We start from the raw sequence: 23,558 nt of genomic DNA on the forward strand, positions 1-23,558 counted from the left end.
TGAGCATGGGAGTCATTCACACCTCTCCCCAGGTGAACAGAAAGGTGTGTGTCCGGGCCTTTGTGAGGCCACTGGATTAGCAGGGGCGGAGAGTGGCTACTTTCTAAAAGTTGCTTAACTTTAAAAGGGAAACATATTTGGCCTTTGGCATCAAGTCAAATGTAATGCCACTCTTAATGTTATGCCTTACAGTAGCCAGCCAGTCAGGTAGTCCCATTCCGAAGTCAGCCAGGCTGAAGTGCCAACCTTCAACTCTGTGTTAGCCCATGGGGCTACACACTTTCCTCAGCAAAACAAAAACTTATTAATGTTTTGCTGCTAAGACCTATACAAACCTACATGTCGATCTTGAACATATATATATATATAGCTTACTGCCATAGGGTTTTATAGTCTTTTTTTTTTAAGGGGAGACTTACAAATACTGTTACGGGAAAGGTGGCTTTGCAATTGGTATCTGAAAGAGACCATTCGTTATAGATTTCTTACCTTAGAATTACCCCCAGGCGTCAGACTGGATCCGGAGATTTTTCTGTAGCAGTACCCCTGCGCGTTGGTAGGTGGCGTCAGCCGACTCTGCGTCCGATGTTGTGGTTGCCGGGATGACATTGCGGTGTCTAAGAGACGCTGCCCCAGCGGCTGACGTCAGTTCTTTTTTTTTCGTGCTAGCCAGCACAGATCGGGAGAGAGCTTGCCCCTTAGTCATTTTTAGGCCGAGCCTAGCGCAATGCTCATGGAGTGCTCTAGGAGAGGGCCTCTTGGAATCACTCCAGACTTTCATAAAACTCGTGCGTGTCCCGCGGCCTCCAGCTTGCGGGAGCGAGCAGAGGTGCACATGGAGCAGTCTGTTCTGGATCATGTTTCCGGTCGATGTCTTGCATGGCTCTCCGTTTCTGGCACGGAAAGTCTTATACAGAACTGACGTCCGTGCGCGAGGGCGGCGTCTAAGTAGCTGCCATGACACCCAACGATGGATGCAGAGCCGACCGGCGCCACCTTCCGACGCGCAGAACCCTCTGCCCTGAAAATTAGTTTTAGAAAATATTTAAGATTGTTTTTCAGGTGCTTTCAGTGCTCTGATGTAATATTTTATTAGGTCCCCCTGTAGTGCCAGGTCCGGTCTGTTCAGTCCTATTTCCAGCCTTAGCCTGGAGTTTCTTGCTTGTCTGGGAACTTGTAGCATGGTTTTATAAGCTTTTATCTGAGCCACATTGATGACTTTCTCAAGTGCTCCTGGGAAGGCTAAGTAAGTGATTGCTGGAATTAGTTTTGCCCTAAGTAGTGATTGCTGGAATTAGTTTTGCCCCAAGTACAGTCCGCATGGGTTCTATAGATGGACTTACTAGGTGATGACTTAGACGTCTGAGTGACAGAATTATTTTGTTAATTCTCGGTGTTAACTCCTTTATGTGTTTAGCTGCTGTGGCCCTCTCCACCACCCATACCCCCAAGTAATTGTAGGATGTAACTGTCCTGATTCGGTGCTCACCCAAAGGCCATATTGCTTGTTTTTTGTGAGGGTGTCTACCAAAGATTACCATCTTGGTCTTGCTCTCATTGATCTGCAGGCTGTTATCCCTGTTGTACACTGTAAGACTATTTAATGCTCTTTGGAGCCCCACCATAGTGTGGTCCATGACCACTGTATCGTCCGCACACTGGAGGGTTCCCAGGGTCAATTTGCCCAATCTCTGTGGCACTAGGCTGGCGCCTTTCAAGGCTGGCCTAAAGTCAGCCGTGTACAAGTTAAATAGTAGGGGAGGGGGGGGGGGGGGGGGGCAGAACACATCCCTGCTTTAGCCCAGTGTTAGTTTTGATTCTTGGTGTTACGATTGTTGGACGTAGTTTAACCAGGACCTATGTCCCCTCGTAGAGGGCTTTTATTGCTTTTAGCAGGGTTTCCAGGTACCCCCAAGATTCAAGTTTTGCCCATAACTGTCTTCGATTGACTCTGTTGAGGCTGTGTAGTAGTCTATGAAGCAGCAAAACAAGGGCTGCTTGTTACTCAATGCAGCTTGCTTCGAGAGGTAAGACAGCGCTTAAATGTTGTCCATGGTGGAACTATTTGCCCTGAAGCCAGTCTGAAAAGGCGGGAGGATACCATTCTTGTCTGCCCAAGCCTCTAGGTTCCTTAATAATAGGCAGGCATAAACCTTAGCTTCAATATTGAGCAGGGCTATGAGCCTATAGTTGGTAGGGTTCGAATCGTCTCCCTTCTTGTGTATTGGAAATAAGACTGAGCCTTTCCAGGATTTTGGTAAAATTGCTGTGAAAAATGAATGATTATTGAGCGGGGTGAGGATGGATTCAAAAAATGCTGGAGCGTATTTGAAGGCTTGGGCGGTAATGCCATTTAGGCCAGGGACCCTATCTGTTTTTATCGCCCTAATGTACCTAACAGTCTCCTCCACGGTATAAGTGACGGGCTGACTGGGCACTGTTATTTCTTTCAGCGCGCGATGAGTTTTAATGGTTACAGCTGTGGCCTGCGACCACTCGGGGCTGGGGGAGCCCACCTTGTTTGATGTCTTAGCCTATGGGTTTGCTGTAATATCAGAGCTATGACTGTTGTATTAGTCAGTAAGGGCTCTCTATAGCTTCAGTGGTATTTGCGCTGTCTAAGATATGAGATTACAAAATGTTGTAGTATTTAGTTTTCGTAACCTGCCCATTTTGAGTAGATTCTCAAGGCTTGAATAGTAATTAAAAGGGAATGGAAGATATACGTGAAGGAAGAATATCTTGATCTATGATGCTAAATTAATGCATGGAAACATTAAAACTTGAAGTCATTCTTTGTGTTTTTTGTTCTATTTCTTTTTAACAGCCATCAGTGAATATTGCAGCCAGCCGAGCCATGAGACGTGTGAGTTCAGTTCCAGCTAGACCACAATCTCCAACCTATGTTGTGGGCACAGGGATTTCTCCATCAAGGGGATCATTGAGAACTTCTTTAGGCAGTGGATATGGTTCTTCAGTCACAGATTCACGACCTCTTAATGCAGCCAATGCATTTTCCTCCACTACGTTACCTGCTCAGCGACCTGCATCTCCATACACTACACAAAGATCACCAGCAGCTGTGCGACGGATTAGCTCGGTCCCTACAAGGCAGTCAAGTAGCACCAGTGGCGTAACCTCACCGTACAAAACATATGGGTCATCTGGCAGAATTGGCTCACCCCTTACTTTAAGTGATGCACAAGAGAACATAAATAGCCCATCTCAAGCCCAAGTGGGATCTTCTTCGTCTCCGAAGCGCTCTGGTATGACTGCAGTGCCGCAACATTTGGGGACTTTACAGAGACCTGTTCATGACATTGATCAATATACACAACAACAGTATGACATCTATGAAAGAATGGTCCCATCTCGTCCCGATAGCCTTACAGGTTAGTATAACGCTCATGTTAAAAAGACAGCAGCATGTTGTATTGAGTCGTGCAGGTTGAAAAATGTGTGATGTAATTTTGTTTATTTTTAGATCACATATTCCTTATATACTGTATTTCAAAACATTGCAGGGATATGTCTCTGGGAAACCAGAGAGGAAAAATGGAACATAAGCCTGAAAAAGGGTCTAGAAACAGGGAGGAAAGCTGAAGGGTCCTTATTTAGTTAGAATTACCCTAGAGCAAAGCCTGTGGTTCAACTGTTTGGGCATCATTCTCGCAGTCAATCCATGATATATTAGTGATCAACATTTAATTTTTTTGTAGAATCTGTTATGGAGGATGTAATACAGTTTTTTCGAATGTACAATAACTGATTATTTTATATACCATCTTGGCGACAGTTTAAGTGTAAAAGTACTCTAAACAAAGACCACACCCATGTTTAAGGTCTAGGTTCTAGCTCAAGGAGCTAACTCCAGAAAGTGAAAAGGCAGGTTGAGTGCTCAAAAACATATTGCCCTTTGGGTATATGATCGTGGGCGAACGGCGGACTGGAAAATCAGGCGAGGAGGCCGGATGTAGTAAGCGATAGTGATTTATTAAGTCTTTGTACAGTGGATTGCGGGGACAGGGGAAGAGGTCAGGTCCAAAAACCCCGGGCCGGGTATGCATTTTCTTCTCTGTTGGCCGATTCTTCCGAGGGTCAGATGGGTGTCCGGGTCTTGCGTGTAGCTGCCTCGGTATGGTCGGAGAACACCTCGGAGGGCAATAAGAGAAGAAAGGGAGCCGTTAGTTACTTGGACTCGAGATCCGATCCCGTCACCGTTACCCGGTCGTGTGAGGAAGCGAAAGGGAAGTGAGGGAGGTATGGGTGGAGGAAGGTACGGGCGAGAGTTGGAAGGGGAAGTAAAAGAAGTGCACAGGGTGGTGGGTAAAGGGGTGCGCTTTATACAGTGCTAAGTGCGTATATACAATTTGCCTAGTGCCTACTGGTGACGTGCCTAGGATAGCGGGGAACAAATTTACATAGGGAGGGGATTCCTAATATGTACACAGTGCACCTAATGTGCTTAAGAGGGGAGCTGGTACTCACGCGCTCCGCCGTAACTCTCCTCTGAGTTACGGCCGCTCTTCAGCCACCTCCGTGGGACTCCACCACTCTTCGGACCACTCCTCGCCGTCTCTGTTCCCATCTTCTCCGTCCGTCACCGCTCTAGCCGAAAGCTCCTGCCACGATCCTCCTTCCGTCTTATCTGTATCCGGGCGTCTGTAGAGAGGCGGGACTTCCGGGGTCGTAGGATAGTCCTTCCGGTCCTTCGTTCCACCTGATTGGACCCTGCAAAGGAGAGAGGGGCGGGATTTCGGTTGTCAAGGACGCTGTTGTTGGGGACCCTTCGCGTCTACGCGGGCATGATGCGGGTTAGAGGTGACAACAGGGGTGAGGGTGCGACTCGGGGTTGGGTGTCCCGTGTGGCGGGATCACATTCCCTTCCCCTAGCTGTCTTTCTTGTACCCGGTGAGGAAATAGGGTATCGAGACAGATAGTCGGCGTTACCGTGGTCTAAGCCTTTCCTATGCACGGTTGTGAAGTGGTATGGTTGAAGGGACAAGAACCGTCGGAGGACTCGATCGTTGTGCCCTTTATTCTGTGCCATCCACTCTAGGGGAGCATGGTCGGTATAGATGGTGAATTGTCTTCCTTCTAGATAGTACCGGAGGGTTTCTACCGCCCACTTGATGGCGAGGGCTTCCTTCTCTACCACGGCATAGTTTTTTTCTCGTGGGAACAGTTTCCTACTGAGGAAGAGAATGGGTTTCTCGTCTCCCTGGGGGTTCTTTTGTGATAGGACGGCCCGAGTCCTTGTTCGGAGGCGTCTGTCTGTAGTATAAAGGGTAGTGTATAGTCAGGGCTTACTAGCACTGGATGGGAGGTCAGAGCATTTTTCAGATCGGAAAACGCCTGTACCAAGACGGTCGTGGGTGTTTTAAGAAGGGCGTCCGTTTTCATGGATTTCTTTAAGAGGTCCGTGAGGGGGGCCGCTCTTTGGGAAAAGTTGGGTACGAAGCGTCTATAGTACCCCAGGAGCCATAGGAAAGCACGAAGGTCTCTTTTGGTTTGGGGAAAAGGGAGGGATTGGATGGCTTCAATTTTACTTTCCTGCGGTCTTATCAATCCTTCACCCAGGAGGTAGCCCAGATATTTAACGGTCTGCGCTGCTAGAGTGGTTTTCGCAGGGTTTATGGTGAAGCCATAGTTCCCCAGGGAGGTGATGACCTGGTGAAGGTGCTCCAGATGTTGTGTCCAGTGGTCACTGTAAATGACGATATCGTCCAGATACGCGCCTGCATATAGTGAGTGAGGCCGTAAGATAGTATTCATGGCCCGTTGGAACGTGGCTGGGGCACCATGAAGACCGAAAGGGAGGACTAGAAATTGGTACAACCCATCAGGGGTGGAGAAGGCCTTCTTTTTTCGGTCTTCTTCTCTGAGGGGGATTTGCCAATACCCCTTACAGAGGTCTAGCGTGGAGATATACTGTGCCTTCCCTATACGTTCGACCATTTCGTCGACACGGGGTAATGGATAGGTGTCGAAGGAGGATATTTTGTTGACTTCCCTGAAGTCTATGCAGAAGCGGACAGACCCGTCCGGTTTGGGCACCAGGACTATCGGGGAGTTCCACTCGCTCACTGATGGTTCGATGATTCCCATCTTTAACATCTGTTCTGTCTCGTTTCGTATTACCTCCCTGCGGGCCTCGGGGACTCTATAGGGCCTTTGTCGTATTATCTTTCCGGGCACTGTTTGTATAGTGTGTTCAGTGATGGTGGTGTATCCCGGAGAAGAGGAAAAGACTCGTCGCAATGGGAAAAGGACTGTCTCGAGTTCCTGCCTCTGTTGTGACGTGATATCGCGGTCAATACAGGGGGTGAAGGAAAGGGGACCCGGGTGAGGTGTTTCAGATAAAACCGGACGAGGTCCCTCCCACTTTTTGAGATGATTGATATGATATATTTGTGTTACCCCACGGGCGTGATCAATGTCTAGTTCGTAAGTGACCGGGGTCACCTGACGCAGGATGGGATAAGGACCCTGCCACTGTCCCAGGGGTTTTTGATCGGAGGAGGGTAACATCAATAGCACAAGATCGTTTACTACGAAGGTTCTGGGTTTGGTGCCTTTATCATACTGTCCCTTTTGCTTGGTCTGGGCACTCTCGAGATTCTGGCGTACTATGTCTCTTATGACTGCTAGGTGGGTTTTTAGATTTTCCATGTATTCTGGAAGGGGCCGAGTACGGTCTGGTTCTGCTTCCCATGCTTCTTGGGCCATGTCAAGCAGGGTACGAGGGGGTCGCCCATATAACAATTCGTAGGGCGAGTATCCGGTGCTACTCTGGGTGGCGCAACGGATGGCAAACAGGGCCAGGGGTAGCATATCCTCCCACTGTTTGGCTTCCAACCCCAGCAGTTTCTTAAGGGTCTGTTTCAGGGTGGCATTGTACCTCTCGACTAGTCCGTCGGTCTGAGGGTGGTATGTAGAAGTTCGGATTTGTTTGATTCCTAGGTGGGAGCAGACCTGTTTCATCAGGGCAGAGACAAAAGGAGTACCTTGATCGGTTAAAATTTCTCTGGGAAAACCCACCCGAGTAAATACTGAAATGAGGGCCTTTGCAATGTTCTGTGTGGTGGGCTGTCGCAAGGGAAGGGCTTCAGGGAAGCGGGTTGCATAGTCCACAATAACCAGGGCGTAGCGACATCCGCTGCGGGAAGGTAACAGGGGTCCGATTATGTCCATCCCTACTCTGCTGAAGGGGACATCAATCACGGGAAGGGGTTGTAGCGGTGCCCTAGGGGGTCTGTACCTACTATGTTTCTGACACACGGGGCATTCTTTGCAAAACCTTTTGATGTGTTGGAAAATTCCCGGCCAATAGAATTTGTCCAAGATTGTTTGACTAGTCTTTTCTTCTCCGAAGTGACCTCCCAGAAGGTGACTATGGGCTAGGAAGAGCACCTTCTCTTGAAAGGGGCCGGGGACCAGGAGTTGGGGTTTCTGTTGGTTCCCACCCTGGCGATACAATAGCCCGTTTTTCTTGAAGAAATAGGGACCTACGGTAAGGGGATCCTCTTGCTCCACGGCCCTTCCCCAGGCTTCCTGTAGTAGAGGGTCTTCCTCTTGTGCTGCCCTAAATTCTCGGTCTGTTTGCCAAGGATGGTCATCCGGGATCACTGGATAGGCGCCTGTATATTCCCTTCTTTCTTTTTTCTTCTGTGCTTTGGATTTGGTTGGTTTGCGTGCCTGTACGGGGGTGGACAATCCTTTTGGAAAGGGTGCTTCTTCCCACCAGTGGGACAGGGATTCAGTGGTGTCTCGTAACAGTTCTGGTAATCCTGGATAATCGCTCCCCAGAATCGCCTGTGGGTGGGGTGGGGATCAGTCCTACAGTGAGAGCGGTTCCGGGATCCTTGTCGTGTTGGACTTTTACCCGTGTGGTGGGGTATGTCTTTGTATCCCCATGAACACACTGTATTGCTACCGTGTTGGACGAAGGTTTAATAGGGTGCGTTAAAGCCTGAGGTCTGAGGACGCTCTGTCGACACCCTGTGTCTGTTAGGGCCATTAAGGTTTGTCCATCAAAACTCACTGGACATCGAAATGGAGGGGGTGTGGCCCCGGGTATGGAACACACATAGTTACGCGCCAGACCCACTTCCATCGGCTCTTCTTTGTGCGGACACATTCTGGCGATGTGACCAAATCCGCCACAGCTATAGCATTGGGGTCCAGGGTTGATAGGACGTTGTATCATCGGAGCGGGGAACACAAGAGGAGGGTCAGGCCTTCTGGAAACAGGGGGGCGAGGGGGTCGTGAACCGGTAGGAGGGTGAGATCTGTGGGGGTGCTCCTCTCTTCCCCTCTATACCTCCTGGGCCCGGCTATAAGCGCTTGCGATTTCAATTGCCGTGTCCAGGGTTAGGTGGGCATGCTGGCGCACCCATCTTTGGGTGCTTGGGAGCAGGGATGACAGGAATTGTTCCAGGTATATCTTTTCTAGAATGTTCTCTTTAGTGGAGGTATCGGGTTTTAGCCAGCGGTTGGCTAGGTCTTTTATCCGGAAGGAGAGGGCTCTGGGGGTCTCCTGGGGTCCTTCCTTTACCTGACGTAATCTTACTCGGTACGTTTCCTCGTCAATGCCCAACCGTTCAAGGATGCATTTCTTTACATCTGCATATGGAGTGTTGCCCTGAATGTTTGCTTGCTGGTAGGCGGCCTGTAGGTCACCCGTTAGCAGAGGTCCAAGATAATGAGCCCACCGATCTGCAGGCCAGGTGGCCGCCTGTGCTAGCCGTTCAAAGTTAGTAAAAAAGAAGTCAGGGTCCTCCCCCGGCACATATTTCTGAAGAACCACCGACGGGAGGGAGGACATCGGCCTCGGTTGACCTAAGACATCGGTCAATTTCCCCATGGCTTGTTCATGGGTGGTCCCCTGTCCTTTTAGTACATCGTGGAGTTGTCCACAGTCATCCTCAGCTGTTTTTAGGAACTGCTCCATTAATTTTCCCAGCTGTTCCTGGGATTCCGCCATCCTCTTCATCACGGCCTCCATACCTCCAGTTAATCTCACTTCTGACACCAGATGTGATCGTGGGCGAACGGCGGACTGGAAAATCAGGCGAGGAGGCCGGATGTAGTGAGCGATAGTGATTTATTAAGTCTTTGTACAGTGGATTGCGGGGACAGGGGAAGAGGTCAGGTCCAAAAACCCCGGGCCGTGTATGCGTCTTCTTCTCTGTTGGCCGATTCTTCCGAGGGTCAGATGGGTGTCCGGGTCTTGCGTGTAGCTGCCTCGGTATGGTCGGAGAACACCTCGGAGGGCAATAAGAGAAGAAGGGGAGCCGTTAGTTACTTGGACTCGAGATCCGATCCCGTCACCGTTACCCGGTCGTGTGAGGAAGCGAAAGGGAAGTGAGGGAGGTATGGGTGGAGGAAGGTACGGGCGAGAGTTGGAAGGGGAAGTAAAAGAAGTGCACAGGGTGGTGGGTAAAGGGGTGCGCTTTATACAGTGCTAAGTGCGTATATACAATTTGCCTAGTGCCTACTGTTGACGTGCCTAGGATAGCGGGGAACAAATTTACATAGGGAGGGGATTCCTAATATGTACACAGTGCACCTACTGTGCTTAAGAGGGGAGCTGGTACTCACGCGCTCCGCCGTAACTCTCCTCCGAGTTACGGCCGCTCTTCAGCCACCTCCGTGGGACTCCACCACTCTTCGGACCACTCCTCGCCGTCTCCGTTCCCGTCTTCTCCGTCCGTCACCGCTCTAGCCGAAAGCTCCTGCCACGATCCTTCGACGGCGTCAGTCTCTCTCCTTCCGTCTTTTCTGTATCCGGGCGTCTGTAGAGAGGCGGGACTTCCCGGGTCGTAGGATAGTCCTTCCGGTCCTTCGTTCCACCTGATTGGACCCTGCAAAGGAGAGAGGGGCGGGATTTCGGTTGTCAAGGACTCTGTTGTTGGGGACCCTTCGCGTCTACGCGGGCATGATGCAGGACGAGGTGACAACAGGGGTGAGGGTGCGACTCGGGGTTGGGTGTCCCGGGTGGCGGGATCACAGGTAGTAGTTACAACCACATCCAGGGTGCTTGGATCTTTTTGTTAAGAGGGTGGCCCTAATAATTCGGAAAGCTATAGGATACATGACTTTAACAATTTGTAATTCAGTGAGGCAGCCAATTGTAGTAATTGGAGGGTAGATCTATAAAGAGACCATCCCAGGCTTGGCAGCTGTAAAGACTTTATTGGAGACTTTTGCTTTCTGCTTGCAAAATTTAACATCACATGGCCCTAGTTGCCTACTGGAACTCCTCCCTTGCTCAGCAAAGATGCTCCCCTTTTAGTAAGTGTGTGAGCTATGCTGGTCTCTGGACTGTTGTCAGCTGTCTTTGTGTTTTCTTTATTAACCCATGGTGCAGGATTGACTGGCTCTATCACTATTCTAGTAAACATAGACATATTGTTTACGTCCAATCAGTGGCTGTAACTGTTAAACAGTCTAAGATCAGAAAAGCAAATACGAATAGTAGAGCCTGTGTATATCAGACTAAAGGAAACATTGGTATTGTTCCAGTAGTTGCGTTTTTGCTCGAGCATTTTCATATTATTTTATCAAGTCTATTCGCTGTGTTGCTATCCAGAGTATTATATTTGTTGTTGCCCTTTAGCTTCTGGAGTTGAGTAAGTATAGTAAATAACCTAGCTGATATTCAGCTCCATCTCTTCCCAAGCTCCTGGTACCTATGGGATACAGCTTATACAAACAGTTCTTCATAGTTGCCAGGATCATGTAACCTTTCGATAAGATTACTCCAGGTATTCCCTTCCATGCCTCCTTTTCATAATAAATCTGACATTATTTGAAGTTTTCAACTTTTGCAGCTTTGTGGATCTTGCACGATCATAGATATTCCACATTGAAGGTTTTGATTTATTTCATGTCAGGTTCCTCCTGTTTAACTGTTTCAGTGGGCCTAGTTCCTCTTTTGGTCAAAGTTCAGCTGCTGCTTGCTGTGTTGAAAGCAGTTCTCTGCTGCATATCTTCACGCAGCAAACCTTTGCTTAAAAAAAGTTTGATCTATCTGTTTCTGCCTTCTGATGCAGATTTCTAGCCACAGATCCTCACCTTTTGAATATTTCCCAAGTATCCAACTTGAGTTGGAAACTTTTCCATAGTACCTCTGTGCATCGGAAGTTGGTGCAGTGTGGTTCTGCACTTACGCCATTCCGCTCCTGAAGTGACGTGCAGGGATATAAGTTCCACTCTTGCATGCTGATATCTGTTTCTTTTTTTCCTCGCCACCAGAAACCGATCCAGTGCTTCTCATGACTCTAAGAGGCCCCTTCTTTAAGATTTTTCTCAACAATTTTCTCTAGTGTGCAAGGGATGTCTCCTCCTAAAATCACAGGTTTTAAACTCTGCAAGGACTGTCGCAAGTATATGTCGGTGATAGACCCTGGCCAGGTTTGCCTGTGATGTCTGGGTTGAGATAAAATTCCAAGACTGTCAGTGAACCCTTAGGTCATTTAGGGACACAAGGCATACTTTTGTCTCCAAGTACAAGTAGATGTAGTGTTGGTAGCACTCTAAGTCCCACTCCAAATCCAAGGCTCGATTCACAGCCCTGCTTCTTTTCCTGGAGTTGACGAAGCCACTTTGGAGGCCGGTCTTTTCACCCTCCAAATCCTTCATGCCATTCCCACTCCCCAGATGAAGTGTGAGGTTAGGGCCAACCCTTTTGCCCTCAAAGTTGGCTGACTTTTGAGCCATTTCTGCAGCTGGTTCTGCACAACCCCAGTTTTGGGCACCTTCAGCAATGCAGCGCCGGATTGAAGAGTTCCACACAGTTCTTTGCCGACTCCCTTTGGTCTGCTTTGGTCCCCATGGAGCCGATAGGCCTTATAACTGTACTATCGCCGATGGATTTGCCCTCTGCACCAGCTGGACCCTCCAAACCACTTCTGCCCTCAGCTCCATTACCAACGACGCTCCCAGAGTCCATACCCTTGCCAGGCCCCAGGTATGTCGACGGTAATGCTGACCTCGCCACCTGAAGAGGTGGCCCAGATTTTCCTCTCGAATGCCGAATTGATGCCAGTCCGAATTCGACCTTCGCAATCAAATCCGACGTTACTCAGGTATATTAACACAATGCAGACAAGATTCTTTGCATTCCCTTTTTGGGACCGACTCCTACAGCGGCTATAACCAGGGTGATGAGTTTACTTAGCCCTTTCAAAAGAACAATTGGTATGATGACTTGCAGGAGGTTAGTGGGCTGGATACCACCCTGGAAGCAGCCCTTTTCTCTCCTCTTGGCACAGACACAGAAGAATCTACCTCTTAAGCTATGGTTATGTGTAGGGTGGCTGGCGTCTCTGACTTTCAGCTCCCCATCATGGAGGTAGAAATAAATGTATTGTCTGATTTTACTACAAGTGGACCAACCTGCTTCTGAGCCTCCTCTCCCTTTCAATGAGGCCCTGACTGATACCCTCTTAGTGCAAGCCTTGCACTGGTCCCCCAGTTAACAGGTAAGTCACCAGACTCCATTTCCCTGCTCCAAGCGACCAGGCCTTTTTGTCGCAACACCCTTCTCCAGAGAGCCTCTTGGTTCAGGCTTCAACTACCTGGCCCAACCCAAACAATTTATCTACCACTCCCCTTGATAGGGGAATCAAAGCAAATGGTGACATTTGTGAAGCACCATTTTTGCTCAGCCAGTTTGGGCCTGTGGTTAACCAATGCCTTCTGTTTGTTAAGTTGTTACACTCATGCCCTCTGGGAATTGGTGGCACAAGTCCTCCCTGATGTACCAGAAGACCTTTGCCCTGTCCTTTTGCAGGCAATTCAAGATGGTCAAGATGCGGCAAGTTCACAATTTATTGTGGGTTGAAAACCACTGACTCCATTGGACAGTCTATAGGCACCAGCATTGCTATTCATTGCCATGTGTTGCTTACATCAACTGAGTTCTCTGACGACGTCCAGTCTTCTTTGATGGACATGATCTTTGATTGGACTCGTCTGTTTGGAGACAAGGATTTCAAGGAGAGTATGGCTACTAATCACTCTCTGGACATCTCTGCACAGCCTCGACGAAATTCCCTATGCAGCTATGGCTGAGGTGTCCCTTGCCACCAGCCTGTTCCAACCCAGCAGTTTCATGGGAGAGGTCAGGGTGCCCGCAGCCAAGCAGCCAAGGCTAGCATGCTGCTCAGTCCACTACCCCCACTCTCGGAGCGCCACCTGCCAAACCTTTTTAGTGTTCCTGGTGGGAGGCCATATGCATTTGTTGTATGTAGGTTGGCTTGGCAATCAATGACGTCAGATAGGTGGATCCTGCAGATCGGCCACAAAGGTTATGCCTTACCCTACTGTGCTTCCCAGCCGTACCTTCCACCATCCACCCAGCGACTGATGGAGGACCATCTCTCTGTTTTGCAGTGACCCTATTGGTCAAAGGGACTGTCGAAAGGGTGCCAGCCCCAGAAGTTAAGGCATGGTCATTATTCTTTCTTTTTCTGGTGACTAAGAGGAATGAAGGTCTTCAGTATGCTCTAAAAGCACCCTTTTAGTGCCTCCTCCGGAAGGAGAATTCAAAATACTCACCTTGGCCCAGGTCTTGTCTACTCTTCAAACAGAATAAGGATGGGAGCACACTGCGTTTCCTTCCAGCACAGTACACCCCTTAGCATGATGGTCAATGCAGTTATTCACTTTAAATGCTTACTTGAATTTTTGCTGACGTTTTTCACCAAAGTTGGTGCAGGTTAGTGCTGTGAATCTCGGGACACATATGTTTATGGATATTATCCAGACCCTCCAGGATTTCAAATTTTACAAAATAATCGCGAAATCGGCACTTTTGTAAAAAGGCTGCGCTTTTACTAAAAGGGACTCTTGAGTCATAGTGTGTTCACATTACCATTTGGTGCTTCGCGCAGCGGTTTCTCATGGCCTCCCTTGAGAAAGGCATGGAATAGAACTCCCTGTTAGTTCTCCTGGAAGCAGCGGAGTACCTGGAACAGAGAGACCGAGGTATTCCTGTCCGCCGAAGGTCTGCGGGGACACCTTTCCAATGAACCCAGCGAATGCTTGTCAAGGGCTGCGGCTGGGCTCTGTAAACCTCCCACCTCCTGTGCCATCCTGCTGGCCTTAAGTCTCTTCAGATCTTCACCCTGCCACTGGCCCCCTACCTAGCTGTATGCCACCTGCACCCCCACCATGACTCCGCCCTGGCAGACTGTCCCTTTCCTTTCTTGTTCGTACTGCTACGTACCTCCGAGCTCCCTTTATTGTGTTCCTCTGCTCTGACATTACCACTGCCCTCTGTCTCTTCATTCTACCCCTGCTCCCTCTCCTGTCGTCTGACTCCAGGGGCGCATATCTAGGCCCCTTGGTATCATCTCGATGTGTGACAGGCTGCGTATCCTGAGCACTCCCTGCAGCAGGAGGATGTGCTGCCTACTTGTTTACCTCTCATGGGCTCGAGCACTGCCTCCCTAAGCGCTCCCCTTTGATCAAGTCGAGATAGCACAACATGCCGCAAGTCGTCTCGTTAAGTTCAAGAGTTGGTGGGTGCGCGTCATCCAAGAGACTAGCCTCCTTGATTAGTTTCGGTCCCACCTACATCCTTGCTCATCACCTTGGTATGCATTTTCGACAGCGCGATTACTTCGACAAGCATGTTATAATCGCCCCCTAGCAGTTCAGTGTTGCCAAGTTGTAGTAGGCATGGTTACCTAGGAGGGCATACATTAGAGACCCACCGTATTGTCCCAAAGGCCTTTATGGTGTCTGCTTATTACAAACCAGGAATGTTACAGGGCAGTGAATGCTGAGGCGAGAGAGTAGGGTAAAATTCCACAAAAGTCTGTGGTTGGTGATGGTTGTTTTCTGCTCCTTCCTCTAGAAGCAGAACATGGCCATGCTTCCATTCTGCCCTTTCACAGCAATTACTCTGGAAAGACAAAAAAAGTGTCTATAATGGGCAGAAGGTCTCCAAAAAACAGGTAGAACTTCCTCGAATTTTTGTAGACGGTGAAAGAAGTAAATGTGACTGGTTTACTTGCTGTGTATCAATGTAAACTCCTAGTGGCATTTCAGAGCTCAAATCAGCAATCTTGTAAGGTGGACGTGAGATGTTCCTAATATTTCATTTCACAGTAGGAATGGCTCATGCAGTGTGTATTTCAGTTTCTCCTGCGGTGATAGGGTTTATTCGAGATATATGCATTTTAAACCTTGGAGGGTCGGAGACTGCAGGCCCGCACCACCATGGTGCCCGCCGCATGCAACCTTATGTTGGTGCCATGGGTTCCAACCGCGGCGAGCAATGCATTAGTGACTCATTTTTAAAGATGAATGGTGTCTGTTTGGCTCCCAGACTCTCAGTTTTCTTTAACGCTATCATCTTCGCCCAGATGGATGTCGAATCAGTGATACTAGCGAAACAACATCACTCGTCTCATTGTTCATTTCCCATTTGCAAAATACCAGTACCACCTTCTTACAATTGTTAACGTCTGTCTTTCCAACTCCCACAGTGTCTGTTAGGGGGAGTAAGCACTATATAAATGCAATTACAATGCAAAAAAATCTTTCGTGTGCCACAGCATGTGCTATTGTGCAATACGTGGAATGCAGGCAGCAAAACAAAACCAGCATTAAAAATGCAGTAGGTCTTGCCTTTCATTAAGTTAAAGCCATGTTCTTTGCTATACAATACCATTAGCAAAGCAAATGGCTTTAAATTAATCAAAGGCAAGACCTATTGCATTTTCAATGCTTGTTGCATTTGTCACCTCGATTTGGACTGGTATGTCCAGACGTAGGTCCCGTGCTCTCCATGCCACTGGAGTCAAGCTATCCTGGCTGATGAGGGCTGACAGCCCTTGTTTCCAGTCCAGGGAGGACCGGGCCTGGCAGTTCGGGCTGGACTGTTCCCATTGGGCGCAGGGTCAAGACTGATTTGGATATGGCTGGGTCCAAATTGGAATGGCATGGTGAGCAAAAAAACGATGGATATAGGCCCATATCTCTGTACTGGGGTGAATGTAAGACATTGTTCTGCATTCTGTACATCAGTTGTTCTTTTTGCTGAAAGCCTTCTTGACATCCATCAAGGGGTGGCTGGTACCAGTGCTCACGGACAGTAGCACTGCCATTGGGCACTACAAGAAACCGGGCAGGTGGTGTCATGGACCTTGTGCACTGGCTGAAATGCAGCCTCTGAAAGGACTGTGCTCATGCTACCAGGGCCAAAGCTGCTACTACTGCGCTCTCACGCGAAATACCTGTCCTAGACATATGCCAGGCAGTTATTTGGGTGTCACTCCGTGTGGTCACAAAGCACTATTCTTCGAACAGCCATATCTGCCGAGTAGGGCACTTTGGCCATTCAGTCCTGCCGGACTTTCTGGTTTGAGTCCATTCACAGCCCACCTCCTTTGGCATCTATTTAAACGGTGAGGAATCTGCAGCTTGAAGTCTCCTATCAGAATAATAAGGTACTTACCTTGGGTAATGCTTTCTGCAGCAGATTCCTCAGCAACCCTCTGATTGGAAACTACCCATTTATATGTTTCCAGGTCTAGGAATGTGCACACTAGTCTGTGAGTTTACTTTTGGGACTCCATTCCTTGGGGGCGTGGACAGTTTTGAAAGCAATTGACAATGCACAGCAGAGGTGCCTATATAGGCCCCACACATCACTTCAGAGCCAACGCTTTTGTGCCAGCACAGATTGACTTTGGTAATGCAGTTTACCTCAGACTTTCTGACTCATGTTAGTCGCCTTTAACTTATTCAGAACATGGTGGGCAGCACCTTGCTAAACCTTAACACATTCAAACACATTTCTGCCCATGTGAAACCAGGGCATTGACTTCTTATAGACAAGAGAATACCCTTGAAAACTATGTGCATCATGTATAGTGCTTTCTACCATCCAGCCCATATTCTTGGCTAAGAAATTCTCTAACTATGCTTCCTTTCTCAACCTCCAATCTGGATCTCGTCTCTTATTCCAGTTCCCTAAATTTAAATATAATAAATGAGGTCTTCGGTCCTTTGGTGTCCGAAGTCCCCTTTCCTAGAGGGGTCTGCCTCTTTACCTGCATGACACGTCCATCCATATTAAGATCCGGAAATTTCCTAAAACATGGCTGTTTACCATCTAGCTTTCGAAGCCCTCTACAACTGGGTTCCCGCTAATGCTTTTTGTTATCAGCGGGGTGCTCCATTGTGAGTGTACATTGCTTTTTACAAATAACCAAAATAAATCAACTGTGGATACATAATTTCAGCTTTATGACATAAACTGATTGAAATCAGGGCTCAAAGTAGGGTCTTACCAAAAGGAAAAACCCATTTAATGTTATTTGTTTCACCAGTCGTTCAGGAGTTCAAGTAATCTTTTTTGTTTCATTATTGTTATTATCAAACACTTTTCAAGAGGGTCTCCTGACTTGGCATCTTTTCCTTGGGTAAAGGCTTTGTACGTTTTTGATTCTTTAGAATGAACTAGGTTTTCTGTGTGTAATACAGAATGAATAGCAACCCCTTGGACTGGACCTGCGTCTGTATGCTGCTCCATGCATGTTTGCGTAGGCCATATCAATCATTTGTTTGGTCTCAGTGCTTTCTGAATCGGAACATCCATTATGGCCAGTGAAAGCAAAACTAGTAAGATTTTTCAAGGCGATGTTGGAATCAAGGCTGTTCCCCCAATTTTGATCTCAAGGTCTTCTGAATGTAAAGTCCTCAGTCCTTGTTGTGGTTTTCATCATGGTGTTCACCACTCTCCTTGCATTAGCTTGAATCTTTCTGCTGTTTGTACTGTGTTCTGAAGTGACTCTTGAATTGAATATCAGATTCTCCTCATTTTTGTTCTACACCTAGATCCAACCAATAGGTGCCAACTCTGCTGTTCTGCAGTTTGGATGGCGGAAGCCAGATAGCATACTTGGACTGGAAAGTCCCTTCGACTGAGGATGCTCTGTTTGTACTATTTTTCGATGCTTTGTAAAAATAGCTCGTTACTCATGTCTCCCAGAGCTAATTTTTTATCAGAAAGGCAGCCTTGACCTGAACTACAGCTCTAGAAATCTGGGTTGTCTCTGCGGCTCGCTTGCCTGCCTCTGTTGCTCCCACTATCTTCCTTTACAAATTAGGGTGTTCTGCAGGTCAAGAGATCATTGCTGCTTCTGTATGAGCGTTCTCACAAATTTTTTAAAATTCTAATGTCCTCAATTTGAATACAGTTATCTACCAAAAAGCTGTTTTCTCCTGTACTGTTCTTTCGGGTGTCTCAGTCAAGTTGCTGAAATCCAATTAGGAATTGACTAAACCTCAATATACCTATATATAAATAATGGATGTTTGTAACACATGTCCATTTGTTATTTTAGGTCACATAGAGTCCGTATAATATGAGAACAGATAAGGCTTACTATTGCCAGATACAATAGTCCTACATTATGCGTACCAGGGTATGTATTGTATTGTAATTGCATTTATATTGCGCTTACTACCCCTGACGAGGCACCAAAGGGTTTTTCGGTGAGTAACATGCTACTCCGGACCCAAAGGGTTAGTGGTGAATTAGTATAGTGAAATATGAAAGTAATTTGAGTGGTGGATAGGTTAGTTATTTGGATTGAGAAGTATAGTGGAGGGATAGAACAGGGGGAAAGGTTTGAATTTATTTATTTTTTTCCGGCGTTTTATATTGCATGAAATTGACCTGAAGGCATCGGAGATCTTTACTTGAGCACCAGTTGCGTTACAGACTGACACATTCATGTTTTGTTTGGCACAGGGGGAGATTAAGTGATATGCCCAGAATCGCAGTATGTTGAGCGTCCCTGCCGAGACTCTAACCCGGTTCCCAGGTGTCCAAGTCCCCGCTCTAGCTGTAAAGCCACATCCTCTCCCGGTATATAGCAATTAGTAAGTAGCAAAAGTAATTTGAGTGGTGGATATGTTGGTCCGTTATTTGGATTGAGAAGGATAGAGGAGGGATAGAAAAGGAAAAAAGGTTTGCATTTATATGGTGCTTGCTACCCCTGATGAGGTGTTGAAGCTGTTTTTCAGTGAGTAGCACGCTACTCCAGAAACCAAAAGGATTAGTGGTGAATTAGTATAGTGAAATATGAAAGTAATTTGAGTGGCGAATATGTTAGTCAGATATTTGGATTAAGAAGGAGTAGTAGAGGGATAGAAGAGGGAAGGAAGGATAGAAGAGGGAAGGGTCAAGAATCTTTTATTTATTTTTTATTTATTTTTTTAGTTTGTAGCAGTAGGAGGGGGTTTGGAATGATTAAAGGAGAGCTAAAGGTTTGGGATGAATAAGAGTGGAGGTAGAGGATATATTGATAGAGATATAGGGTAGTGCATTTGATATGCTGAGTTGTTAAGATAAGTAATAAATATATAGATACAGAAGTACATGGAAGGTATATATATGCATAAGGAGGGGAGTATATGTAGACTGAAGATGCATTTGTTAAACTCTGGCTTTTAAATGTTATTGTACTTTACATTATTACTTTTTAAAATTTTATTTAATAGTGAAGCAATTGTAGATAAATAGGTATGATAACAGATTTAATTATTTACGCAGTCACTTACATACATCATAAAAAAACTAGAATAATGTAACTGCTACACGTTTATTCAAAGCAATACAGTTATAATAAATGCTTATATACCGTGGGATATGCTGTATATTTCTGTTTGCGTATGGTGGTTATGTGGGGAAGAACCAATTCTTGAGTAGTTTTCTGAAGATAAGATTGTTTTCCGTGGATCTTATGTTGGGGGTAAGGAGTTCCATAGTTTGGCTGCTTGAACAGAGAAGGATGTGCCACCCATGGCCTTTTTTCTTGTACGTTCGGATTTACATGAGTCGGTTACAGTGCGCACCTAACCAAAAGGCTGCAGAGCACTGTACAAAGGCAGAGGCTTTGCATCCACACATGATTTGAACTGTGAATGGTTTCTAAGAGTGAAATTTAACTGTTACTGCATTGTGGTGTAGTGTTCTTTATAGAGCGTGTTTTAAGCTATTTCCTAAATTGGGACAGAGTCAGGGCTCATGGATATTGAAAAGTTATTCCAGATCCTGAGTGCAAAAATGGAAATGGCCTGTTACTTTGTTTTTTTTTCTTTTCTATATTTCACCTTCTCATGCTTATACCTAGAGGCACTAGAGATGATCAGAAAGGCAGGAATGTAGATAGATTTCATTACTGTACTTTTCCATTACAACCCAATATGCAAAAAAAACTGTTTGCTGTTTATGTTGCTTGCATGCAAGTATCCCAAGTCTGGCTGGGCTTAAAGATGAAATGACTTGCCTCAGAAAGGCTATGCTATCCATTTCAACAGAGAGCACAATCTGTACTAAGCCTTCGATGGTCTCGCTTATAGCAGGATCTCATCTGGCAACCATTAAATAAATAACTAATGCTAAACATGTTAGATATAAAGCATGCTGCATAATGACTTCTACCCAGAAATCGTACCTTATAAAACCAGTAATATATTCTTTATTGCACATTCACATGTAAATATAGGTCTATCAAATGCTAATTCAGGTGTGTTATTAAAATAACCCCTGTAGCGGACCTCTTTTTTTTCCCCTCGCATGCAAACTTCTTTCAGGGCACAAATTGGATAGCAAGGGGGAGCAACAATGGCTAGACCACTGGGAAGGCATACTTTAGTGCTGCGAAAAATAATAGTGATATAACAAACCTGCGCAGATTCGCTACGTCTGTTGTTGTTGGTACAACACTCTAATTCCATTTTTTTGCAGCTTCCTATTTAACATTGCATGTTTTCTGTTTCTTAAGAATCCGCGCCTGATTTTTTTTTTTTAATAGCATGTAATTCCTTATCGCACATGATCCTATTACTTAGTGTTACGCTCAAATAGGTTCTGTGTAAAGTGCTCTGATTCTCGCAGTAGTGCACGAGTGCTAGATAAAAATGTTAAATAAAAATGAATACATATTATTTTCCCATATAATACTATAGACTCGTACTGGAGCACAAAACTGTATGTGTTAAATGTGTGAAACAGTAGTATTACACTAGTACCTCTTGCACGTTTGCAAAGTATGCTTTTTGAGTATGCCCTTGGCTAACTATAGCATTAAACTTATGGATACAAGCCACATCCTAAAGTATCTATTCAGTCAATTCAAAAACAAAACTCTGAAAACAAATTCATCATAGAAAGGGCAACAGATCTGTTTTAGATACAGGGACAGGTACAATCGAAAATGAGGTACTTAAAGAAACATTCTCTATACTAGCTTCTTTAGATAGCCAAGGAAGGCAGGGGGGTGCAACAACATTGAAAAGCAACATGGAAAAACATGGTTGCACAGAAGGGGCAAAAACATCAATGGAGGGTAGCGAGGGAAAGCAGGGGTAAAGATTGGAGTTGCCAGTGTACTCAACTGTTACCAAAGGTATGTTAATTGAAAAAAACTAACGTTAAAGTGATGTTATATGTAGGTGTTGAAATCAGACGAAAAGTGAATGTTTAATAACCACAAAATTACAGAATTTCACAAATTATAGTTTACTGAGCTAACTATAACTTGCTCCCCTGCGATGCTCTGCTTATGACCTCTCATATTACATCACTCGTGACATGTTAAATAACCTAATTGATGACACCACTGATAACACCATACTCATTTACAGCATAGAGTTTCTGTGTGTACTCATGTGGTTGTATTACATGGAATTAACATAAACCCTGGAGATAAGTGTGATTGTGCATGTTGAGTCTTCTAGGGTGCACCGTTTGGAAGTCATTAAAGTTTGGGGTGCAGTTAAGGCTGAGCACACCTGATGTGGGTGGCAGATGTATGTTTTAAAATAGGTTGTGGCTAAAAGCCAAAGCCTGTTGTAAAAGCGTCTGTGAGACAGGCCAAAGCTCCTGTTGAGGAATTATCTACCAGTGTATATCTGTGCATGTCCCCGTCTAAAATATTTGTAATACAGTGCTGTAGACAAATTCTATGTAACAAGGACTTTTATATGGTTTGTGCATTTATTTCCAGAGCTTCGCTGAAGATCTCAAAGTATTGCAGACTGATGAAATGTAGAATGTAGTGGTTTATCTCACACTGGCGGTTTACCATGGAGCCCATTTCAGGAATGTGTAAAGTGTATTTTACTGAATTACGCAGGGTTGTCTATAGGGGTCTTAGTGACAAATGCATACCTGCCAACCTCGACTAAAAATTAATGTTCATTTGAAGTCTGTAAGAAGGTAATCTCGTCAGGGTGACGAGCGCCCATTTTTGGGGGGATGGTGTACAAAGGTTAAATAAAGTGTATGCGGTATTTGTTTATTAGATGGGTAAATACCAGGAAAAGTTACAGCCACCAGATATAGGTGACTAAACTCATGTCTGAGTATACCCTGCCACACCTATAGTGGCCAAAAACGATTCAGAAAAGGGGGTGGTGATGAACAGAGTGTCTGAATTAAGCAGACCACTCTTACCCAGTCCAAAGATCAGGGCTTGATCCATCACCGTTATTTAGCTCACTGCACCATCCCAGCTCAGAACCTGGCTATATGCAAATTAGTCTGTCCCTGGCCCAGTGCATCATGGGAACAGGGCAGACCAAACTACCAAGCCAATTCTTCACCAGAAAGGAGACAAGCTACCGGGGACCGGTTTCTGGCATTGCAGCCATCGTCGGCCCGGCTTGCTTGAATCCTGATGGTGCAGTGAGCAAGGGACTCATGTCTGAGTATACCCTGCCACACCTATAGTAGCCAAAAACGATTCAGAAAAGGGGGTGGTGATGAACACCACCCCTTGTTGTTTAATTATTTTGTCCACCATAAGCGTGGAAGGGTATACTCAGATGTGAGTCCCTTGCTCATTGCACCATCAGGATTCAAGCAAGCCGGGCCGAAGACGGCTGTAATGCCAGAAACCGGTCCCCGGAAGCTTGTTTCCTTCCCAGTGAAAGAATTGGCTTTGTAGTTTGGTTTGCCCTGTTCCCATCATGCACTGGGACAGGAACAGTCTAATTTGCATATAGCCAGGTTCTGAGCTGGGATGGTGCAGAGAGCTAAAAAACGGTGTTGGATCTAGCCCTGATCTCTTGACTGGGTGAGAGTATTCTGCTTAATTCAGAAACTCTGTCCATCACCACCCCTTGTTGTTTAACTGTTCGAGACACGCCTGGTGAAAGGACTGTAAGATGTCATCCCAAGGCTGCGCTATTGGAATGGCCCTCAATCTCACTGTCTCCTCCCTGTGAAGGGTTGTACTTTCCACTGCCACCCAGTTATTAAAGGAGGTGCACCAATGCTGAACTTGCGGTGGGTCCATGTTCTTCCAATGTTTGGTGATAAGTCTCTTGGCAGTGACAAGTCCTAGATCCCAGAACCTAGTGTGTACTTTAGTGTGTTTTGTTCTTTTAAATAAGCCAAGCAAACATGCCTCCCATGTGTCTGGTAGTTCCACGCCAGCCTCCTTCGTTAACAGCGTCGTTATGCTGTGCCAATATGTCTGCAGTCTGGGACAGATCCAGAGCATATGCAGAATGTCCACATT

General features: G+C 46.3%; 1 protein-coding gene across 1 annotated transcript in view; it reads left to right on the plus strand.

Moving 5' to 3' along the window:
* Positions 1–2,830: 2,830 nt before the first annotated feature.
* LOC147672505 (plakophilin-4-like) overlaps positions 2,831–23,558 on the plus strand; it is a gene marked incomplete at its 3' end in the record, with an annotated part of 326,831 nt that continues 306,103 nt past the window's right edge. The window contains exon 1 of the mRNA XM_086947985.1: positions 2,831–3,392. Coding sequence (XP_086804111.1) covers positions 2,858–3,392 — 535 coding nt within the window. The remainder of the gene's footprint in view (positions 3,393–23,558) is intronic.

The sequence above is a fragment of the Lissotriton vulgaris genome, unplaced genomic scaffold, assembly GCF_964263255.1.
Source record: "Lissotriton vulgaris unplaced genomic scaffold, aLisVul1.2 SCAFFOLD_2522, whole genome shotgun sequence".
NCBI lineage: Eukaryota > Metazoa > Chordata > Amphibia > Caudata > Salamandridae > Lissotriton > Lissotriton vulgaris.